The sequence below is a fragment of the Cnephaeus nilssonii genome (assembly GCF_951640355.1).
Source record: "Cnephaeus nilssonii genome assembly, chromosome: 4".
Classification (NCBI taxonomy): Eukaryota; Metazoa; Chordata; class Mammalia; order Chiroptera; family Vespertilionidae; genus Cnephaeus; species Cnephaeus nilssonii.
In genome coordinates this window covers 31,421,755-31,443,047 of record NC_137075.1, presented here as the reverse complement: position 1 = coordinate 31,443,047, position 21,293 = coordinate 31,421,755, and the positions used below count along the sequence as shown (strand labels likewise).

The 21,293-nt window shown below is 43.1% G+C and overlaps 1 protein-coding gene across 5 annotated transcripts in view; it reads right to left on the bottom strand.

The window, feature by feature from the left end:
- STXBP6 (syntaxin binding protein 6) overlaps positions 1-21,293 on the bottom strand; it is a 264,054-nt gene that overhangs the window by 164,221 nt on the left and 78,540 nt on the right. For 3 of the 5 annotated variants that reach the window (XM_079768776.1, XM_079768772.1, XM_079768773.1), the window contains exon 2: positions 12,513-12,701. In XM_079768776.1, the coding sequence (XP_079624902.1) occupies positions 12,513-12,666 (154 nt within the window). In that variant the 5' untranslated portion in view covers positions 12,667-12,701. Of the gene's footprint in view, positions 1-2,380; positions 3,850-12,512; positions 12,702-21,293 lie in introns of those variants that run through there. The other 2 variants (XM_079768774.1, XM_079768775.1) reach the window with 2 other exon arrangements.

The window sequence follows — 21,293 nt, the reverse complement described above, 5'->3', positions numbered from 1 at the left end:
TGCTATTTGCTTAACAGTGCACTTGATTGACCCCAGAGAATGTTTTGTTTTATTTTGTTTCCATTTTTCTTTTGATCCAGTGAAGATAGGTGTAGGAAAACAACATCTCCCATTTCAGGGGCAGGAACTCAACTAAGCCAGTTCTAACTCCCCACAAAGTTGGGTAAAGAGGCCGGAACACAAGGATGTCAGCATCCAGTATACCCAGCAATCCATGAATACTCATTAGACCACAGTGGAAGTGTGGTCTAATGAGTATTAGACTCTCAGAAACAGAATAGCAGTGTGATGTCCCCTAGTATTCTAGTTTGGGAGAGTGGGGGATAATTTTGGAACATAGAGAATTAAGAGCAGCTTGGTTTAGAAATTGGGAGTCAGAATGATCTTGAGTTCCCTGGCAGGGGTGAGGACAAAAGGGGAGGGGAAAGCAAAGTTGAGAGGGAAATTGACAAAAGCATGAAAGGAGTAGCAGGAAACTTCCAAGACAAATCCCATCATAGACATTCATGAATATGTGTGTTTTTTAATTGCAAATGAATTACCTTTGTATGACAAGAACCAGTAAATGTTCCCATTTAATGACAAGATAACATTGCTCATAAATCTGAGGACCTTCTATGTATCAGGCCTTACACACGCACACACACACACACACACACACACACACACACACAGATTCGTGGTGTCCTCAGTGCCTCTGACTACAACACACTGACAGATGAAACGATGATGTTCAACTCGCAATACAACAGCAAAGAGCACTAACTTCTACAAGTGGAAACTCAGAAAATCACCACCAACCAAGAATGCATCTGCATGGATTAAAACCCTGCCTTCTTGCCGTGGCTGGGCGACTCAGTTGGTTGGAGCCAAAAGGTTGTGGGTTTGATCATCAGTCTGGGCGCTTACAGGAGGGCAGCCAATGGAAGTTTCTTACATTGATGTTTTTCTCTCTCTCCTTTCCTCTCTCTCTAAAATCAATAAAAGCATATCCTTGGGTGAGGAGTAAAAGAGAGAGAGAGAGAAAGAGAGAGAGAGAGAGACAGAGACAGAGAGAGAGACAGAGAGAGAGAGACAGAGAGAGAGAGAGAAAGAGAGAGAGAGGGAGAAAACAAAAACCCTTGGCTTCTTGGTTGGCTGCTACGGAGGATGTCTGCCAGGTCCACAGTGCCTCGCCAGCCATGTCCAGAAGGAGAGCTGCCTTCGTTTGCAATCTCCCTAACCACCACTTGCTCTACCTTTGCAATCAGTCAAAACTAATCAAAACGAACATAAGTGAGTCAGCTGTGAAATTCCTGTTCTTCACAGTGGGCTGTGTGGTGGGAGAGCACACAGATGGAGTTTCCTTTTTAAATGAAATGTTTGGCAGCAGCCTCTGTGAAGAGTTTTCCAGGGCTTCCATCTGGCTTTGGTACTGGAACGCATACACGAAAGAAAGGAAAAAGAAAACTCTGTTGGCGTGCTAAACCACTAGAAAAGCTGAAGCGGTTGATAGCACATCTTCTAAATCCTCAGAGATTAAAATGCTTTGCCCAAGGAATGCTGTTGTTGTTGTTGTTAAGGAAGGGAGAGTTCGGTTTCTGGGACCTCGCCCTGTCCTGGAAAAAATTTAAAAAGTGTGCAGAGTTGGGTGTGAGATGAACCCAGATGGGAGACATAGCTCTGTCTCCATCCAGTCACCTGACCCTGGGCAGTGTACCTACCCACATTAAACCTTGGCAATTTCACTTGTGAAATAGAAATAACAACACAGCCACATCACAAGGCTGCTGTGAGGATGAAATGAGATCATACCTGTTAGTACTTAGTTATCCATTTTTGGCCTTTCCTATTCACACGGCTTTAGAAAGGACAAATATTACTACCAATGTTAACAGGAAGAGATCTAGAACCACCAAGGAAATTTTAAAAAAATGTAAGGCATCTACTTTTTTTCTGTTACACACCTGAACAAAACAAGTTCACACATGGCAGTGTCCCTGTCAGGAGCCTCTCAGAATTTCCCTGAGGAATGAATTTTCTCTAAGACTCAAGTACATCGCTGACACTATCATTCTAATATGTGGCTTTCTTAACAGCCAGTTATTGGTGTAGAAGACTGTCACCACCCAGCCAAAATCAACCAAGGCCTAAAGAGGTTGGAAAACAGATTAATACTGAGACAAGTATCACTAAAGTTGTGAGGGGAGGCAAGAAAAAATATTTGGTTTAGAAAGTCCTCTCTCACATAAACAGAGGGGGTGAGGGAAGAGAGGGAGAAGGAGGGGAAGAGGGAGAAGGAAGAAGAGAGAGAGAGAGAGAGAGAGAGAGAGAGAGAGAGAGAGAGAGAGAGAGTCAGTCAGGCACAGAGGCTAAGGGAACAGGCCTAGAATCAAACTACCTGGGTTCAAATTGCTGTTTGGTAACAGACTAGTTGATGATCTTGGGCAAGCTAATTTTCTTCTCCTTCTTCCTTTTTCCTTCTTCCTTCTCCTTCTTCCTTCTCCTTCTTCTTCTCCTTCTTCTCCTTCTTCTTCTTCTTCTCCTCCTCCTTCTTCCTTCTTCGTTCTTCATCTTTTTGTTGTTGTTGTTGTTAATCCTCTTTCCAGGATATATGTTTCCATTGATTTTTAGAGAGAGTAGAAGGGAGGGGGGGAGATAGAGAGAAAGAAACATCGATGTGAGAAAGACACACCGATTGGTTGCCTCCTGCAAGTGCCCCAAAGAGGGCTGGGGATGGAGCCTGCAACCGAGATATGTGTGCCCTTGAACTGAATCAAATCTGGGACCCTTCAGTCCATGGACGTTCTATCAATTGAGCCAAACCGGCTAATTTACTTTTGTATGCTCAGTCTCCCCACCTACAAAATGAGGACAGTACTGTTATCTACCTCATAACACTGTTGTAAAAATTGAGTTACATATGTAAAGGGCATAAAACCATGCCCGACACAGAAACTCAATAAATACCATCACTACTACCACTATTGTTACTAATTCCATGGTGGGTTGCTACCTCCCTAACCATATTGAGCACTGAAGCATGTGATGGGTGCATGACAGTGCTACTCCACAGGTCATTTATAAATGACACCTGGTGGCAAAATCGACTGAGCCAGGAAACATCTCAGAAGAAAACCCTCTCTCTCCTTTACCTTCCTGTAACCTAACATTATTGTTTTTACAAATGTTTTAATCAAATGTGTCTATACACATATGAGCCAAATTCTCAAAATAGAGTAGAATAGAGAATATTGTATTTTTATAAAATAAAAAAGAATGTAGAAAGGATCATATCATCAAGGCACTGAAAATATGCTTTTTATTGCATTGTCTTCTAGTGCTACTTAAATTTTATGGCTGGATTTATATATCAAATCTCCATATTAAGAGACAAAAGACTTATCCTGACTTACACTGTATTCCAAATGCAGTCTATCAATCAATAGCTTCATCAATGAGATAGGAAGACACAGCATAGGTCAAAACTGTTCAATGTCTTTATCAATTTTTAAAAGTTAGGACAAAATAGGTTCCTTAAAACAAGGCACTCTCTACAGCATACCACCTTCCTGACCTAAGTCAGATGGGATGAGGAACTATGGCAGCATGAGTGTGGCCACCATGGTCCTGAGTACTGGGTGGATTTCCAAGTCTGTCACTTCCAAAGCGATGACTCTGGGATGTCCAGACCTCTTTGGTGAACACGGGCCCCTTCACCATGAAAAGAAGAGCATGCCACCTAACCTTGTGAGGATTACTGGAACTAAAACAAATAATATAATACCCATAGGATGAATGGTTATTTTCTTCTACATAATTTTCCAAAACTTATATTTTCAGCAATATTTACTACTTCTATAATAAAAATAGTAACTATGTATCATTGTTGTAGTTGTTTTATATTTCCTCCTTCACTGCTAATACATATATATATATGTATATATATCAGTTCAATGGATATATATGTATATATATCAGTTCAATGGATTTGTTCATTTTTCTTGGATAAAAACTCTTGGAAAGTCAGCTCACCATCCTGAATAAACCATTTCTACCAAGGTCAAATTTCATTTGTCTTGTATTCCTCACGTCTCTATCTTTTAATATTTATAGACCCTGAGATGAGATCCAGTCTGAATTAGAAAGTGGATAAAAAGAATTTCTTCCTTATGCCAGACAGCTGACAATTAACTTTGGTTCCTAATTCCAATAACAATCTATAAGGAATGTTCTCAAACACTCATAAATGTTTTAAGCATCCATTTGGATTATTAATAACCGAATTTCTCCCTATATGACATGTGTGGAATAAGAATGAACCTTGGTATAAAACTTCCAAGGGGGTTGAGAATCCTAAAAACACAGTGTCCAAAGGAACACTGAACTTGTCAACTGAATAAATTGAAGCCCAGAAAAATTCGAGGCTTGACCATGTTAGTCAATAAGAAAGAGACTAGGAAGTATTTTTTTTTTATAGAACTGAGTGCCAAAGATATGTTGTTACGTCAACTGTACCATAAGACAACCCAGAGTATAACTCCCAAGATAATAAAACTTCTCAACCTTAGCTTCAGCATAACACTTTAAAAATAGAGATAACTTTCCCCATTACCCATTGCTGGAATCAAGTCCATCAGCATTTTGAAAATTTCTAGAAGTTATTCTAAGGAACACCCAGGATTAGCAACCACTAAGACAGGTTCTAAGCTCCTAACCCACATCATTATTTTCCAGGCGGGTCAATTTGCATAAATTATTTCATCAAAGAACATTCACAACTTTATTTTAAATTTAACAAAACAACAACTTTGTTCTCTACAAATCCAAAATCATTTTGAAAAGATTAAGATTTTTCTGTTTCAACAAAATATGTGAAAGAATGTATTAATCCCAAACATAAAGTTTCTTCATGTTCCCTCTATAAGAACAGTACGTAGCAGCCAAGGACTTTTTTAAACCATTTGTGGACATGAAGGCTAGCATTATACATACTGAATTAAAACTGGATGGGGGAATATATTTTAAACATGAACCTAAGAAATGTTCAGTAGGTAACTAGCCTCTAATAATAAACTGATTGTAACCTCTTAGTATGTTTCTAGTTTAGTTTTATAGACCTAAATATCATGGAAGGGGCAACTAACTATAGAAATTGTTGTGAGCAGGGCTTACTTTACACTTTGAATTAATTAACAGTTCTGTTACAAATAATGTCTATGCCATAATCAGATATGTGGTAAGCCCTAAATTAAATAGCATCTTCCATACAAGCAGCTATCCTACCTAATAATAGACGAATATGCAAATTGACCATACCTCTGACACACCCACAAGCCATGCCCACAAGCCACGCCCACCATCCAATCAGAGCGAGCATGCAAATTAACCCGAACCAAGATGTCTACAGCCACAGAGAGCAAGGTTTCCTAGGTAACAGAGGAAACCAAGCTTTCCGCCTGCCCTTGCCAGGCCTAAGCCTCCACTCAAGCTACAAAGTTTCAATTATAGAAGGTAAACAAATTCAAACAGAAATGGTCGCAGAATGGAGCTTGAGAGAGCAGGCCAGGGTTGCCGCCGGCAACAGGGGAAGCAAAGCTTTCCGCACACCCTGGCCGGGCCCACCCGCTTAAGGCAACAAAGTTTCAATTATAACCCCAACACAAATGGCTGCCGGCCTCGGAGGGAGCCCCAGGCTTGGCTCCGCTCCAGGCTACAAAATTTCAATTGTAGAAGGAAAATAAATTCCAGATACCAGGGCCTCCGCTTGCGTTGCCAGGGGGCATGGCCGGCCTGCAAACCACCACAGGCCCCTCGCTCAGGCCGCCCCACGTCCCAAGGGAACCCCCACCTGATCCGGGACACCCTTCAGGGCAAACCAGCTGGCCCCCACCCCTGTACCAGGCCTCTATCCTATCTAATAAAAGAGTAATATGCAGATTGATCATCACTGCAACACACAATATAGCTGCCCCCATGTGGTCAAAGATCCTGCCCCCATGTGGACACAAGATGGCCACCACAAGATGGCCAGCAGGAGAGGGCAGTTGGGAGGCACCCAGCCTGCAAGGAAGGGCAGTTGAGAAGGACCAGGCCTGCAAGGGAGGTCAGTTGGAGGTGATCAACCCTGCAGGAGAGAGCAGTTAGGGGTGACCAGGCCGGCAGAAGAGGGAAGTTGGGGGCAAACAGACTGGCAGCAGAGTGGTTAGGGGGTGATCAGGCTGGCAGGCAGAAGCGGTTAGGGGCAATCAGGAAGGCAGGCAGGCAAGCAGTTGGGAGCCAGCAGTCCTGGATTGTCAGAGGGATGTCCGGTGGGATCGGGCCTAAACGGGCAGTCGGACATCCCTTGAGGGGTCCCATATTAGAGAGGGTACAGGCTGGGCTGAGGGACAACCCCCCATCAGCCCAGCCTCTAGTTGTATCTACAGTCGGCAATATGCCAAATGCTACAAGGAACTTAGAACACATTGGCACAAAAATCATATGGATACATGCACAGGTTTATATGATGCACATTGCTTTGTCTGAGGGTCTAAAAAGGCCTTCTAGGATAACTTTTCATACCTATAAAGGATGAACTCACTAGTGTCTCTATAAGATATTTTTAAAAAGTCAGTTTACTGAGATATATTTACATATAATAAAATGCACCAATTTTAAGTATGCAGTTTGATGAGCTGTGAAAAAACACATTCTATACCTAAGTAATCATCATCATAATCAACATATAGAACACTTACATTATTGCAAAAATTTCTTCATTCCCCTTTGCAGTCTATCTCCAACCCATTCCCTGGCAAACACCAATGAGCTTTCTGTCACTATAGCTTAAGTCCATTCTAGAATTTCATATAAACAGAATCACAGGGCATGTATTCTTTTCTGTTTGTTTTTTTCTTTTCACCAACATAAAGCTTTTCAGATTCATCCACATTGCTGCATGTACTGGTATATCATTTCTTAGGGTAGTTTTGCACTACATAGATATAATATAATTTACTTATTCATTCACATTTGAGTTCTTATTTTTCATTATTATAAACTAGAGGCCCAGTGCACAAAATTTGTGCACGGGTAGGGTCCCTGGCCTGTGATCAGGGCTGATCTTCCCCAGATGCCGGCAACCAGCCCTGCCCCTTGCTGCCAATACCGGTCGCCCTCTGTGTGTGGGGTGACCAGCGGGGTAATAGGGGGCCCAGTCACTTGCATCCGCCTTGGCCTGGCACCGCCCACATGTGCCACCACCCACCCCCCATTCCCCGTTCCCCATTGGGCGATCAGAGCCTGCCGGCTGCGGGTAAGGACCAAGAGGTTGTTGGGAGATCAGGGCCTGCGGGCTGGGGGCAGCTCCTGTGTTGAGCGTCTGCTCCCTGGTGGTCAGTGTGAGTCATAGCAACTGGTCATCCCGCTGTCAAGTCAATTTGCATATTGTGCTTTTATATATATAGACTAGTGGCCTGTTGCACAAAATTCGTGCATGGGGGTGGTGTCCCTCAGCCAGCCTGCACCCTCTCCAATCTGGGACCCCTCAGGGGATGTCTGACTGCTGGCAGTCGGACATCCCTCTCCCAATCCAGGACTGCTGGCTCCTAACCGCTTATCTACCTGCCTGCCTGATTGCCCCTAAGCACTCTGCCTGCTGGCCTGCTCACCCCAACTGCCCCACCTGCCAGCCTGCTCAACCCCAACTCACCCCCACTGGCCTGCTCATCCCCAGCTGCCCCCCTGGCGGCCTGATTGCCCCCAAATGCCCTCCCATTGGCCTTCTCACCCCCAATTGCCCCCTCTGCCGGCCTGATCGCCCTAATTGCCTCTGCCTCAGCCCTGCCACCATGGCTTTGTCTGGAAGGATGTCCGGAAGGTCTCCTGGAAGGTCTCCCAGTCTAATTAGCATATGACCCTTTTATTAGTATAGAAGATAGAGGCCTGGTGCACAGGTGGGGGCTGGCTGGTCTGTCCTGAAGGGGGCTGGATCAGGGTGGGGGTCCCCTTGGGGGGCAGGGCAGGCCTGGGCAAGGGACCTGGGGCAGTTTGCAGGCCATCCACACCCCAGTGGCTGACCTGAGGGAGGGGCTGAGGGCTGTTTTCAGGTTGGCCATACCCCCATTGGGGTGAAGGCCCCCACTGGGGGGCATGGTCAGCCTGGGCAAGGGACTGATGGCTGTTTCCAGGCTGGCCACGCCCCCATCAGGGTGCAGGTCCTCACTGGGGGGCGTGACCAGCCTGGGTGAGGGGCTAAGGGTCGTTTGCAGGCCAGCTACACCCCCATTGGGGTGGGGGTCTCCGGTGGGGGACGGGGTGGGTCTGGACGAGAGGCTCATGGCTGTTTGCAGGCTGGCCACACCCCTATCAGGGTGAGGGTCCCCAGTGGGGGGCATGACCGGCCTGGGTGAGGGGCTGATGGCCATTTGCATGCTGGCCATGCCCCTATCAGGATGAGGATCCCCACTGAGGGGTGTGGCCGGCCTGGGTGAGGGGCTGAGGGCCATTTGCAGGCTGGCCACACCCCCCTTGGGGTGGGGGTCTCCACTGGGGGCAGGCTGACCTGGGCGAGGGGCTGAGGGCTGTTTGCAGGCCACCAATGCCCCCATCAGGGTGGGGTTCCCCGCTGGGGAGTGGACGGCCTAGGCAAGGGGCCTGGGCCAGGGGGCGGGGTGGCCTGGGCAAGGGCCTGGGGGTGGTTTGCAGGCTGGCTAAGCCCCCAGCTTTGTCCGGAAGGACGTCTGGAAGGTCTCCCTGTATAATTAACATATTACTCTTTTATTAGTATAGATAAGACTGTTATAAACTTCTATATACATGTCCTTATGTGAACATATGCTTTTATTTCTTATGGGTAAATGCCTAGGAACGCAGTTGCTGAGTCAAATAAGTAGATGTTTGACTTCACTTAAAAATGCCATATTGTTTACCACAGTGCTTGCATCTTTTTTACATGCCCCCTGCCCAAGAAAGTATGGGAGCTTAAATTGCTCCACATGCTTGTCAACACTTGGTATTGTCAGTCTTTTAAACTTTAGCCATTGTCAAGAAGAAAAATTAGAAATCAGTGCTTTAAGAATGCTAATTAACAGAATCATGTCAGTACATAAGCTTTTCACACCATTCAAGAAGTCATTCAGGAAGTCCAATGAGTGAATGAATTAGAGGTTCTTTTTCTCTCCTTACAACTAAATAACTCAAGAAACATAATCTTATTTCCTGTACTCCAGAACCTTTTTATATTCCTACAGAGGATATACAACTTACTCTGAAAATAATGTCTTATGTTCACAGATTATATAATGTCTTCCTCTCAGATTATAAATTCTGTCAGACACTGGAAGGGGGGAGGGATTCACACAAAGGAACATTAGGAAAAGACATTGGATATCAAGGTCTTACATGCATATGTTGGAAAGAATTTAAAACTGTGATATTCTTCCCCTTTAAAAAGACACACAACTATATATACTGTTTTAAAAGTGGTTAAATATTATTTGCAATAAATATTGCCCTAATTTATACAGATTTTGCCTGTTCAAAATGGATACCTGGTTTTCATCAACCAAACCATAGGAGTTGAAAGGCTTGGCTTCCCCAGAAAGCATGAGGTGGCTCACTCATAGCAGGAAGGAAGCTGTCCTTAAAGGACTCTGCTCTCACTTCACAGCTTCCTAGGTGAGTTCAGCTACAAAGAGGTCATCTTTCAAATGAGTGGGAGAAAAGGAGAAACTCAACATCCAGCTGAGCCTTTTAATGAGGCTCCCTGCCATTCCCTCTGCTTAGAATGCTCTCTGCACCGACACCATTATCCTTTCAGAATCCGTGAAGCAGCTCTGGGTTCTCCCAACCAGACCAAATTTCCTTACACATGCCTTCATCTCATTATATTTTCCCTTGTTAACCTTTTTATGGTTAATGATTACATTTTAAATGAGTAGCTTATTAATGTTTATTGCTCCTTCCCCTGAAACAAGGTAAGCTTCGTGAGTTTTTCTCATATCTGAACCCCTAAGCGCTTAGAGTGGTCAGCACATAAAAAGTACTTAATATTTGAGTAACTAATGAATTACTTCTTTATAAAAACATTACCTTATCAGAGATGTGAATGATCTTCCTCTAAGTTTCACATAAGAAAATAAAGGTAGCTGCTTCCGTCTCAATTATAAGAAAAATCAAACTGCAAAACACGTTTGGGTGTCAAAGTTGCCTGGCCTTCTCCTGCCCCCATTTCCATGATCTTATCTGCTTAAATGTCAGACCCATTTTATCAACCTTTCCTCTCAAAATTCAAATACATTAAAAAGATGAAGACTTTCAGAACAAAAGATTTTCCTCCATTACAATGAAAGAGCAATTTGCAGAATTTCAGACTTTAAACCTGAAGTTCTTGGTAATTTGTAAAGGAAATGCAGTTAGCCAGTCATCATCTCCTACAGAAGGGGAAATGGTTATGCTGTTCCATGAGATGAGGTAGTTAAGATCCCCATATCACTCTTGCAGGCTATAGGATCTGAAATATGCCAACAATAATAGCATGTGCCTCAAATGCAAGCAAAACTGCTAAATAAAATTAGAATCACTTTGTGTCCATGTTTAGCTCAGCCTGAACACAAAACAAAATTTATTATAACACATTTCTCTTTTAATTGGTGCAAGCAAAAACTCTAGAACCTAAATTTAAGAGTATGAAAAAAAAATTTAAGACCTGAGTCTCTGTAACAAAATACTAGGAAGGTATTAGGAATGACTACCTCTTTCTTTCATATAGTCATTAGCTATGAATAGAGCCCCTATTATATGCCAGGCACTGTGCAGCACACTAAAGGCATGCAAATGTCCTCCAACAGTAACCAGATTTTATTAACCTAATCTTTATTTGGGATTAAAAAGAGAGACCAATATTTAAATGAGTGTGAGGTCAATTCTCTCACACTCATTTAAATAAAAGCTTTCTTTTAACCATTGAGATGGCATTCTTACCTAAGGGGCTATGTTCTCATTTCATTTCATTTTATTTATTTTTATTTAATTATTTATTTTATTCCTCACCCAAGGAAATGTTTATATTGTTTTTAGAGAGAGAGGAAGGGAGGAAAGGAGAGGGAAGGAGGGAGGGAGGGAGGGAGAGGGAGAGGGAGAGGGAGAGGGAGAGGGAGAGGGAGAGGGAGAGGGAGAGGGAGAGAGAGAGAGAGAGAGAGAGAGAGAGAGAGAGAGAGAGACCGATTGATTGCTTCTCATACATCCCCCAAATCCACAACTTGAGATTTTTTTAAAGGCGGCAGTCAAAGAAAAGATGGATGGTCTATGTCCTGACCAGGAATAGAACCCACTACTCTTTGGTGCATGAGATGACACTCCAACCAACTGAGTCACATTGGCCAGGATTATTCTCATTTCAATTTATACTAAGATACAGTCTTATTATCTTTACATGTTCTTTCTGGCAAAAAAAAAAAAAAAAAGCTCTCTCTACACTGAAATAAATTGTGATAAACTTAAATAATCACAGGCTTAATTTTTTTAAGCTAAAAATGAGTCCAAAAAAGTTGTATTCTCAAGACACAATTAAGAGAAATTTTTAAAAAATGAATTAAGGCCGAAACTGGTTTGGCTCAGTGGATAGAGCGTCGGCCTTCGGACTGAAAGGTCCCAGGTTCGATTCTGGTCAAGGGCATGTACCTTGGTTGCGGGCACATCCCCAGTGGGGGGTGTGCAGGAGGTAGCTGATCGATGTTTCTCTCTCATCGATGTTTCTAACTCTCTATCCCTCTCCCTTCCTCTCTGAAAAAATCAATAAAATATATTTTTAAAAAAACGAATTAAGGCAAGCTTAATTCTTCCATTGCCCAGTTACAAGAAATACCAGAAATATTACAAATGTCCCATAACTCCATGGAAAATGTATCCAAATTTTAGCTAAAAAAAACTTAGTACAAATCCACAGTAAATCCCACAGATCTCCTACAATCACAAAAAGAAAGGGAAAAAATATAATCTAACAAAATACTAGGCTTAATAGACACAGATGCCTTTCTGACAAGGAACAGCTGTCAGGCAAAAGAGTGATCTATGAGCTCAGACTACTTCCTCACATTCCATAATGTGCCCATAGTTATCTTAAGACAAACTATACTGGTTATTGGCAACTGTTAAGAAAAAGAAATTCAATGAAATTCAGGCTGCTAGTAAGGACAATTATCCAAATATCAGGAATTGTTCTAAAACAAAAATCCCGAAGGCTAGCCCACATTCTGCCAATGTCCTAGTGAAGGAAGTATGGACAAGCAACTGTGTCTCCCAAATCCTTTACAGAAGCTCTGAATGAATCAGAAAATACATGAAAATTGAGCTTCATTACCTTTCCAATATAAGACAACCTCAGAAGTAGAAGTGCCATGAGTAAGTAAGGATCAGAGCAGACAACAGAAAAGCAGAGTGCACGAGCAGAGGTGTACAAAACTTGTGTATATAACCCTCCTGGATTCCTCAGAATGAACTGTTTTAAAAGAGAAGTTGTTTTAATAATATTAGTATCTGGTTTTCATTACCTGACAGGCAGATGTAAGTTAAGTATTCACCTTGACCCCCAGTTGCCAAGAAAGGAATCTTTTTCTTTGTCCTCCTCTTGACTTGGACAGCTCCCAGCATCCTTTCATCAAGAGGTGCAAAAATTTCCTTGCTGATGGCAGCCTTGGCACTCATTGTAGAACAAGGGAGGAGGGTGCACAATAAGTTTCCTAAAGAAGAAAAAGAAAAGGCAAGTTGGAATTTAGAATATTCTAAGGGCCCATATAAAAGTGAGTAGCAAGTTGATTTGCAGGTGAAGTAATTTTCAATTCATGGTTTAAACTCTTTCTTGCTTGAGGTGCATTACAGAATCATTAAAAGCAAAGTCTAGGCATTTGCAATGACTATGAAAAAATCCTATCTAATAAAAGAGTAATATGCAAATTGACCATCACTCCAACACACAAAATGGCCACCCCCATGTGGTCAAAGATGGCTGCCCCCATGTGGACACAGATGGCCACCACAAGATGGTCAGCAGGGGAGGGCAATTGTGGGCGATCAGGCCTGCAGGGGAGGGCAGTTGGGGTGGACCAGATCTGCAGGGGAGGGCAGTTGGTGACGACCAGGCCGGCAGGGGAGGGCAGTTAGGGGTAACCAGGCTGGCAAGGGAGGGCAGTTAGGGGTGACCGGGCCAGCAGGGGAGGGCATTTGGGGGCAACCAGGCCTGCAGGGGAGGACAGTTAGGGGTGACCAGGCCTGCAGGGGAGGGCAGTTGGGGGTGACCAGGCTGGCAAGAGAGGGCAGTTAGGGGTGTCTGGGCCAGCAGGGGAAGGCAGTTGGGGATGACCAGGCCTGCAGGGGAGGGCAGTTAGGGGCAATTGGGCTGGCACGGGAGCAGTTAGGCATTGATCAGGCTATCAGGGGAGTGGTTGGGTGGTGATCAGGCTGGCAGGCAGAAGCGGTTAGGGGAAATCAGGCAGGCAGGCAGGTGAGGGGTTGGGAGCCAACAGTACTGGATTGTGAGAGGGATCCCAGATTGCAGAGGGTGCAGGCTGAGCTGAGGGACACCCCCCTCCCCATGCACAAATTTTATGTACTGGGCCTCTAGTATAAATAAAAAAAGAATACTGATTTACTCACTGAACATGTCAAACACAATGTGAGATGAGCAGCACAAAATGGGATCTAGAAAGTTTGTCAATCTGCACCCCAACTTCATCTAAGTCTAATAGCATGCATATCCACCCCCATTCCTATCCTGTAAGGAACATGACTCCACATCTCCAGTTGAGAAGTCTTTCCACTGTCCAGCAATCCTTAAAGTTAGTTTTCGCTCCTTCAAAATCTCCTTTAACTCTAATGTAAATCTATTTCCTTAATTCTATTCATAGTGGAAATAATGATATCATCTACATAATAACTATACATGCCACAGAAGACCATTAATTTAATCACCACTCAGTGTTTTGGCTCAGGCTAAACAACTAATCCTTATTTATTAGCCTCTTTCAATAGGTCCTATTTTCCAATGCTCCTCTGTATCTAATTGCCACAGAATTATAAAAGTGTCTGACAAATACTAAGTATTTTGGAAATGTTACCCAGTGGTTCCCACATGTGGTTAACTGGCAGTATGCGTCCAATAACTAAGAAAATAAAACAGTATGTTGCTGACTCACAATGAGTCCCCCTTTTAATCCTCCCCCCCAAAAAAAACTTATGCATACACAGTCCCCATGTTATATTTCATTTTCTAAAAGCTATACTTCCCTAATGGTCTTAATTCTACTTATTTGTACTGATTATATTCAAGGTCAATCTGAATTTTAACCCTATCATCCAAAAAGCTCAACCATAACTTGAGTAAATGTTTTCTGTCACACTAATCATAGTCTACACTTTAATCAGTAACCAACATTTGTTCAGGCAATTAATAAATAAGAACTAATAGTACAGAGAGGGCTTATGGGTTGGTCATGCAGGCTATACAGAATATCCAGAGATCCTACATATGGATCGCTAGCACAGCTATATGTATATGGTAACAGCAGCTCATGGAGTTGATCAGCCTGCTGTAAATTGAACCAACTGGTCCTACTAAGTTCTACCTCTACACAGTATTGTAGATGCAAGAAATCATTAAGACATGGTCCCTGTTCTCCAGGAATTTACTGATGATTGCATCAAAGGTTTCACATAAATCCAGATGATTCATGATGAAAGACCAGGGGAACATGTTTCCCAATGCAAGATTCACAAATGCTACCAGAACATCTGTCCTCCTATAACTAGACCACATCTGTAACCTCATGGTAGATCCTATCTAATAAAAGAGTAATATGAAAATTGACCGTCACTCCAACACACAAGATGGCTGCCCCCATGTGGACACAAGATGGCCAGCAGGGGAGGGCAGTTGGGAGGGACCAGGCCTGCAAGGGAGGGCAGTTGTGGGCGATCAGGCCATCAGGGGAGGGCAGTTGGGGGGGACCCAGGCCTGCAGGGGAGAGCAGTTGGGGGGACCAGGCCTTCAGGGGAGGGCAGTTAGGGGCAAACAGGCCTGCAGGGGAGGGCAGTTAGGGGCAATCAGGCTGGCAGGGGAGCAGTTAGGCATCAATCAGGCTGGCAGGGGAGTGGTTAGGGGGTGATCAGGCTGGCAGGCAGAAGCGGTTAGGGGCAATCAGGAAGGCAGGCAGGCGAGCAGTTGGGAGCCAGCAGTCCTGGATTGTGTGAGGTATGTCCGACTGCCCGTTTAGGCCCGATATCGGGATCGTGCCTAAATGGGCAGTCGGACATCCCTTGAGGGGTCCCAGATTGGAGAGGGTACAAGCTGGGCTGAGGGACACCGCCCCTCCTCTCCCACCCCCGGGCACAAATTTCATGCGCCGGGCCTCTAGTATATATATTTTTAAAAATTATTCCCTGGTTAAAGAAATTTCTCCTAGTTTCAATTCTGTAATAAAACAGATATTCTTAGTGGCACCAAGAGTAAAGAATAAAAAGTGTCACTTTTTATTATCTATCTATATCTCTCTACTACATATTATAAATCTATACCCAGAACTATGTGTGCTCTGATCATGACATTTTATCATTGCTACCAGGTTCTTCATACTGGCAGAGAACAAAATGACAACAGTGAGGGACCTGTTTTTTAATGTACTGACCACTAACTGATTCCCTGTGATTTCCTAGAAGTTAGCAAACAGAATTTCCCCCGCCATGATTTACCATGTGACTTTCCTAGGCAGGTGTTATAATTAACAGGGATTTTTTTTTTTTTTTTTAAGATTGAAACCTATACTAGTTGTTTTCTAGCTCCAAGGCCTCTCACCTGTCACCTTTTGGGGATAGGAGAAAAAGAAAGCCAGTGGTAGCAGAGTGACTTCAAACATTCTATAAGCAATGTAGAAAGAAAGTCACACTCCCAAACTCATCAGGCATTCTCTGACCTCTACCTACCCAACTGTGGCATAGTTTTTGATTTTCCATCTCAGATTCATATTTTTCTAAAAATGTGGTTAAAAATGGAAAGCCATCATTTTATTATGTAAAATCTGTCAAAAGAAAGAAAAGAAAGTGGCATACATGTTTTACCAAACTCCTAGGAAATTCTATTCTTCTTTTGAAAAACTAGTAAGAAATAGAAATGACCTTTTGCTGTATTTTTTATACTGATATCCAGTGGCCAAGAACAAAAAAAGGAAAAATAAAATCACTGAACTTGGGTTCAAATTTCAGCTCAAAACTTAAGGTCTACATGTGACTGGACAAATCTCTTAAAACTTCAAACCCTTGGTTTACATAGATATCTTCACCTACCTCATGGAACCATTGAAAAAATTAAATGGAACAATGCATGCAAATCACTTATTTCTAGTACCTGAATCATAATAAATGGTTAAAATGGTATTTTTGTTACCTCTCTTACTATAATATGAAAAAAAAAGGCCCTCTGAACTTGCATAAAGTGAGTAAATGTTGCCATCCATACCAGAAAGTATGTGTAAAAGAGAAATGCAACCTTTTATTTACCAAAGCCTCACTTGTCTCATTCATGAATATGAAACCCTTAAATTGTGAATAAATGTTCTAACATATGGAAGGCTCTATACTAAGTGTTATAAGGATAAGGAGTTTATTGGTATCACCCTCAGGAAACTCTCTAGTAGGACATTATCCAAATTATTTTTATGGGAAATTATCAGAATTGTTGTTCAGGACAATGATGCTGTGAACGAGAAAGGGGCTACATGGCAGGCCTGACAAGCTCAGTGATCAAAAGTAACCACACAGGATGATCTGATCAGGAAATTCCCACTGGGTAAATCGTGGTGGGTAGTCACACCCCAGCACTATAGCTTCCTTAGTAAAAGGTTCTCTTACCTAAGCAAGGCCTGTCCATTGTTCTTGTGCATCTAGGATAGCAGACCTTTGGCCTGCAGAGTCATCTCTTCTAGACCCCTACAAGAGCACATGCACCAAACTCCTCATTGTTACCTTTTGCCCTCCTCCCACCTCTCTTTACTGTTAATGTTAAATGCTAACTATTCTACACCCACCAGTGTAAAAGAAGTATGTGTTTTTCTATTTTTCTTTTTATCCAGTCCCAGAGATTTTCCCATTTTGCTTTCTCCTGCCTACTTAATCAACCACCAATGGATTTCATGTAACCTTCCTTATATTTTCTTCTTCAATTCTAAATGCATAAAAAGAACTGCCAAAGTTCCATTCTCCAAAGCATTTTCTCAATCCAGTGAGATCTTGCTTCAGGGCACGTCCCCAGTTTGGCTCACATAAACTCTAACCAATATTTTTATAGGTTTGGATGTTCTTTTGTTGACAATACTAACAGGCCTTAGTGAAATCACGCATGTTTGTATGTTTTAAATGCCCCCTCTGGAAATGGGGATGTACAGTGGCTTAGAAGGGAAAGACTCAAAATGTCAAAGGGTGCTACTGTAGCTTTGTAGCAATAATCTGTAAGAGTGTCTCCCAAACCTGAGTTCACATCTGAATGCATCATGGAGAGCTTTTCAAAAATGCAGATTCCTGGTCATCTCCTTCACACCCAGCAAACAAAAATGTTGGTATCTATATTTTAACCAACTCTTTAACTGGTTCTCTTGCAGTCATCCTTTCACCTAATTTAAAAACCAATAGCTTAAAGAAGAACCATGGAATGGAAAGGAATGTGTTCTCAGGAGAGCATACAGGAAGAAAATGTCAGGGATTTTTTCTCTATGTTCAATTAAGCAGCTTTTTCGGGTCTTACATCTTACTGCTGATAAATCTATGTCCAGCAAAAACTGAGATCCCATTGTAAGGAAACAAGATGAATATGACAGCAATGGTGAACCAATGGCCATAGTTACTCCAACCTACATCACCCTGAATGGTAGCAGAACATGCTATCCTAAAATATGCCACTTAAGTACATTGATCACTTAGAGATGAAGGGCATCTGAAAGACAGTAAATGCAGGGAAAAGCTTTCTCTGAACTCCCCTTATCTGCCTAAGGACAGATCCTCCAAAAGGAACACAGTTGTCATAAATCCCCTCCCTGGGGATCTCATCAATGAGAGAAGAGTGACTTTTGTCACAGGAGAGAAGACTAAAAGTCAACACTACACTCCTGACAAACTTTGTCACAAATTATCCTACTTCCCATTCTTTAAAAGAAATGTTTAAAATTAATTTTAGAGAGAGAAAGGAAGAGAGAAATAAACACTGATAGCTTGCTTCCCCACGTGCCCTGACTGGGAATCTAACATACCACCTTCTGGTGTACGGGATGACACACCAACCAACTGACCCACACTGTTCAGGGCCCATCTATTCTTCTAAGAGCCCATTCATCTTTCCTATAAATCATTTACTTTCCCCTAAGAGTTCTATATTCACCCTCCCCTTCTCCTATTAAAATGTTATTCAATCCTAAAATCTAACCCACCTGATGGATTACTCATTTTACATGAGGTATACCTGTTTTGTTTTGTTTTTCTCTTGTTAACTTGTATTTTATTACAGGCGTCTCAGCTAAGAACGCAGAAGGGTAGAGGGAAGATTATTTTTTCTCCCCTACAAAAAAGCTTTTTCCTGGTCCACAGCTTCTACAAGCTATAATTACAAAGCTTTCCCTTCCAACATACAATATGATTTGCAAGTCAAAGCAGTCTTAAGTGGTAGTTGTGGAAACTAATTGCAGTTAGTTTAAATATTTTTCAAGACTTTTCATCTATCTTCTTTTCGCTTTGAGCCATCTAATCCACATTCCTTTTTGTTAGTCCTTGGCTACTGTAGTGAGATGGCCCTCCACTCCCGACAGGTTCTCAGGATATAAAATTATCCTGCAGAGTGGGAATTGCAAACTCCTATGATCTTGGGGATTAGGCAAATGGGTACAAATAAAGATGCTTTTATAATCCAACACTAACATTTTTTTTTTTACTTCCAATAGTTAAATTGGCACTTGTCCTCAGTGGTCAGAAGACAAGGAGGAGTGGTAGGGACTCCAGAAAATTAAAACTGCAGATGCCCTTTGGCTGGGCATTTATTATCATTGTTCTAAGTGGTTATAGCCAACAGGCTTAAATTTTCTCAGCTCAGAGGCCATAGCCTTCTCCGGTGAGATAGAGGTGCCATCTATTAGCTTAATATTATTAGACTAGAGGCCCAGTGCACGAAATTCGTGCACAGGGGGGGGGCGTGTCCCTCAGCCCAGCCTGCACCCTTTCCAATCTGGGACCCCCCAGGCAGTCGGACATCCCTTTCACAATCCAGGACTGCTGGCTCCCAACTGCTCACCTGCCTGCTTTCCTGATTGCCCCTAACCACTTCTGCCTGCCAGCCTGGTCACCCCCTAACCACTCCCATGCCAGCCTGATTGATGTCTAACTGCTCCCCTGCCAGCCTGTTTGCCCCCAACTTCCCTCCTCTGCCGGCCCGGTCACCCCTAACTGCCCTCCCCTGCAGGGTTGATCGCCTCCAACTGCCCTCTCTTGCAGGCCTGGTCCCTCTCAACTGCCCTCCCTTGCAGGCCTGGTCCCTCCCAACTGCCCTCCCCTGCTGGCCATCTTGTGGTGGCCATCTTGTGTCCACATAGGGGCAGGATCTTTGACCTCATGGGGAAAGCCATATTGTGTGTCAATCTGCATATCACTCTTTTATTAGATAGGATAGAGGCCTGGTGCATGGGTGGGGGCCAGCTGGTTTGCCCTGAAGGGTGTCCCGGATCAGGGTGGGGGTTCCCTTGGGGTGTGGGGCGGCCTAAGCAAGGGGTATGTGGTGGTTTGCAGGCCAGCCACGCCCCTGATGACCCAAGTGGAGGCCCTTGTATCTGGAATTTATTTACCTTCTACAATTGAAACTTTGTAGCCTGGAGCGGAGCCAAGCCTCCTGCTTGCTCTGTGGCTGGCAGCCATTTCTTTAGGGGTTTATGTATCTCTATAATTAAAACTTTGTAGCCTTAAGTGGAGGCCTGAACCAGCCAGGGTGTGCAGAAAGCTTTGCTTCTTCCATTGCCAGGGCAACCCTAGCCTCCCGCTCTTTCCAGCTCATGGCTGCCGCCATTTCTGTTTGGATTTGTTTACCTTCTATAATTGAAACTTTGTAGCCTTGCATGGAGGCTTAGGCTGGCAAGGGCAGGCGGAAAGCTAGGCTTCCTCCATTGCCTGGGAAACCCAAGCCTCCCTCCTGCTCTCTGTGGCTATAGCCATCTTGGTTGGGTTTATTTGCATACTTGCTCTGATTGGCTGGTGGGCGTGGCTTGTGGGTGTAGCAGAGTGGTGGTTAATTTGCATATTACTCTTTTATTAGGTAGGCTAACTGATTCATTTTGCCTCATTAACTTCCCTGTATGGATCCCATCGTCAATGTGCAATCATCTGATCATATTTTGGCACTGGCTGCACCAACAAAATTAATCTGAACTGTATGACAATCATGTTCCCATTGCCAGTGAGTAACCAGAATCCTGGTTTTAGACATTACCCCTGTGACTCAACCCTAAGGCAGATGCTCTCAAAACAAGCAAGTTTCAGAATTCTCCAAGGTTAACCACAAACATGATGTCACCCAGGAAGACTTTAGGGGAGAATCAGCTGGTCTTCCCTAGTGCTTGGGAGAATCAGCTGGTCTTCCCTAGTGCTTGGGAACTATAGTAAGGTGACTTCAAATAACTTATAAATGAAAGAAACAAGGCTATGTTCCAAGATAGGACTTCTCTACATTGCCACTTTTTTTTGAAATTCTATAAATGCAGCTTTGACTCTTGCCTTTAATCTGATAACACTAATCATACACCCAGTGCTCACTGCCTTACTTGCTTTAAATCCACTTACTTAGCTGCCCACTGAGCTTTTACACTAAGAGTTAACCTAGACTCCACCTTTTCCCTCCAACCCTCCAACTCCCTATAAAAACTAACTAATCAACAACTCCTGTGGATTCGATTTAATATTTCTGGCCCCCATCAGTTCTTCATTCTCACTTCCTCTGCCTTGGTTGAGATCCTCATCATCCCTGGTTCCAGTACCATTCCCATCTTGCTCACAATCATCCCTCTACACTGTCCAATGTAATATTCTAAAGGGTAAATATTACTCAGCCTTAACTTAATTTATTTCTTCACCATCCTTCCAATCTTGACAAATACAATTACCTTGATAAGGAACAAGTCAATGTTATAAATATCAAAAAGTAGAGAAATGTTAAATTGCTTCCCTTAAATTACACATGATCATTAAACCTAACAATAATCTGAAAATATTAATTTTGCTCCAAAATCCAAAAACTTCACAGAGTAATCAGAAAGCTT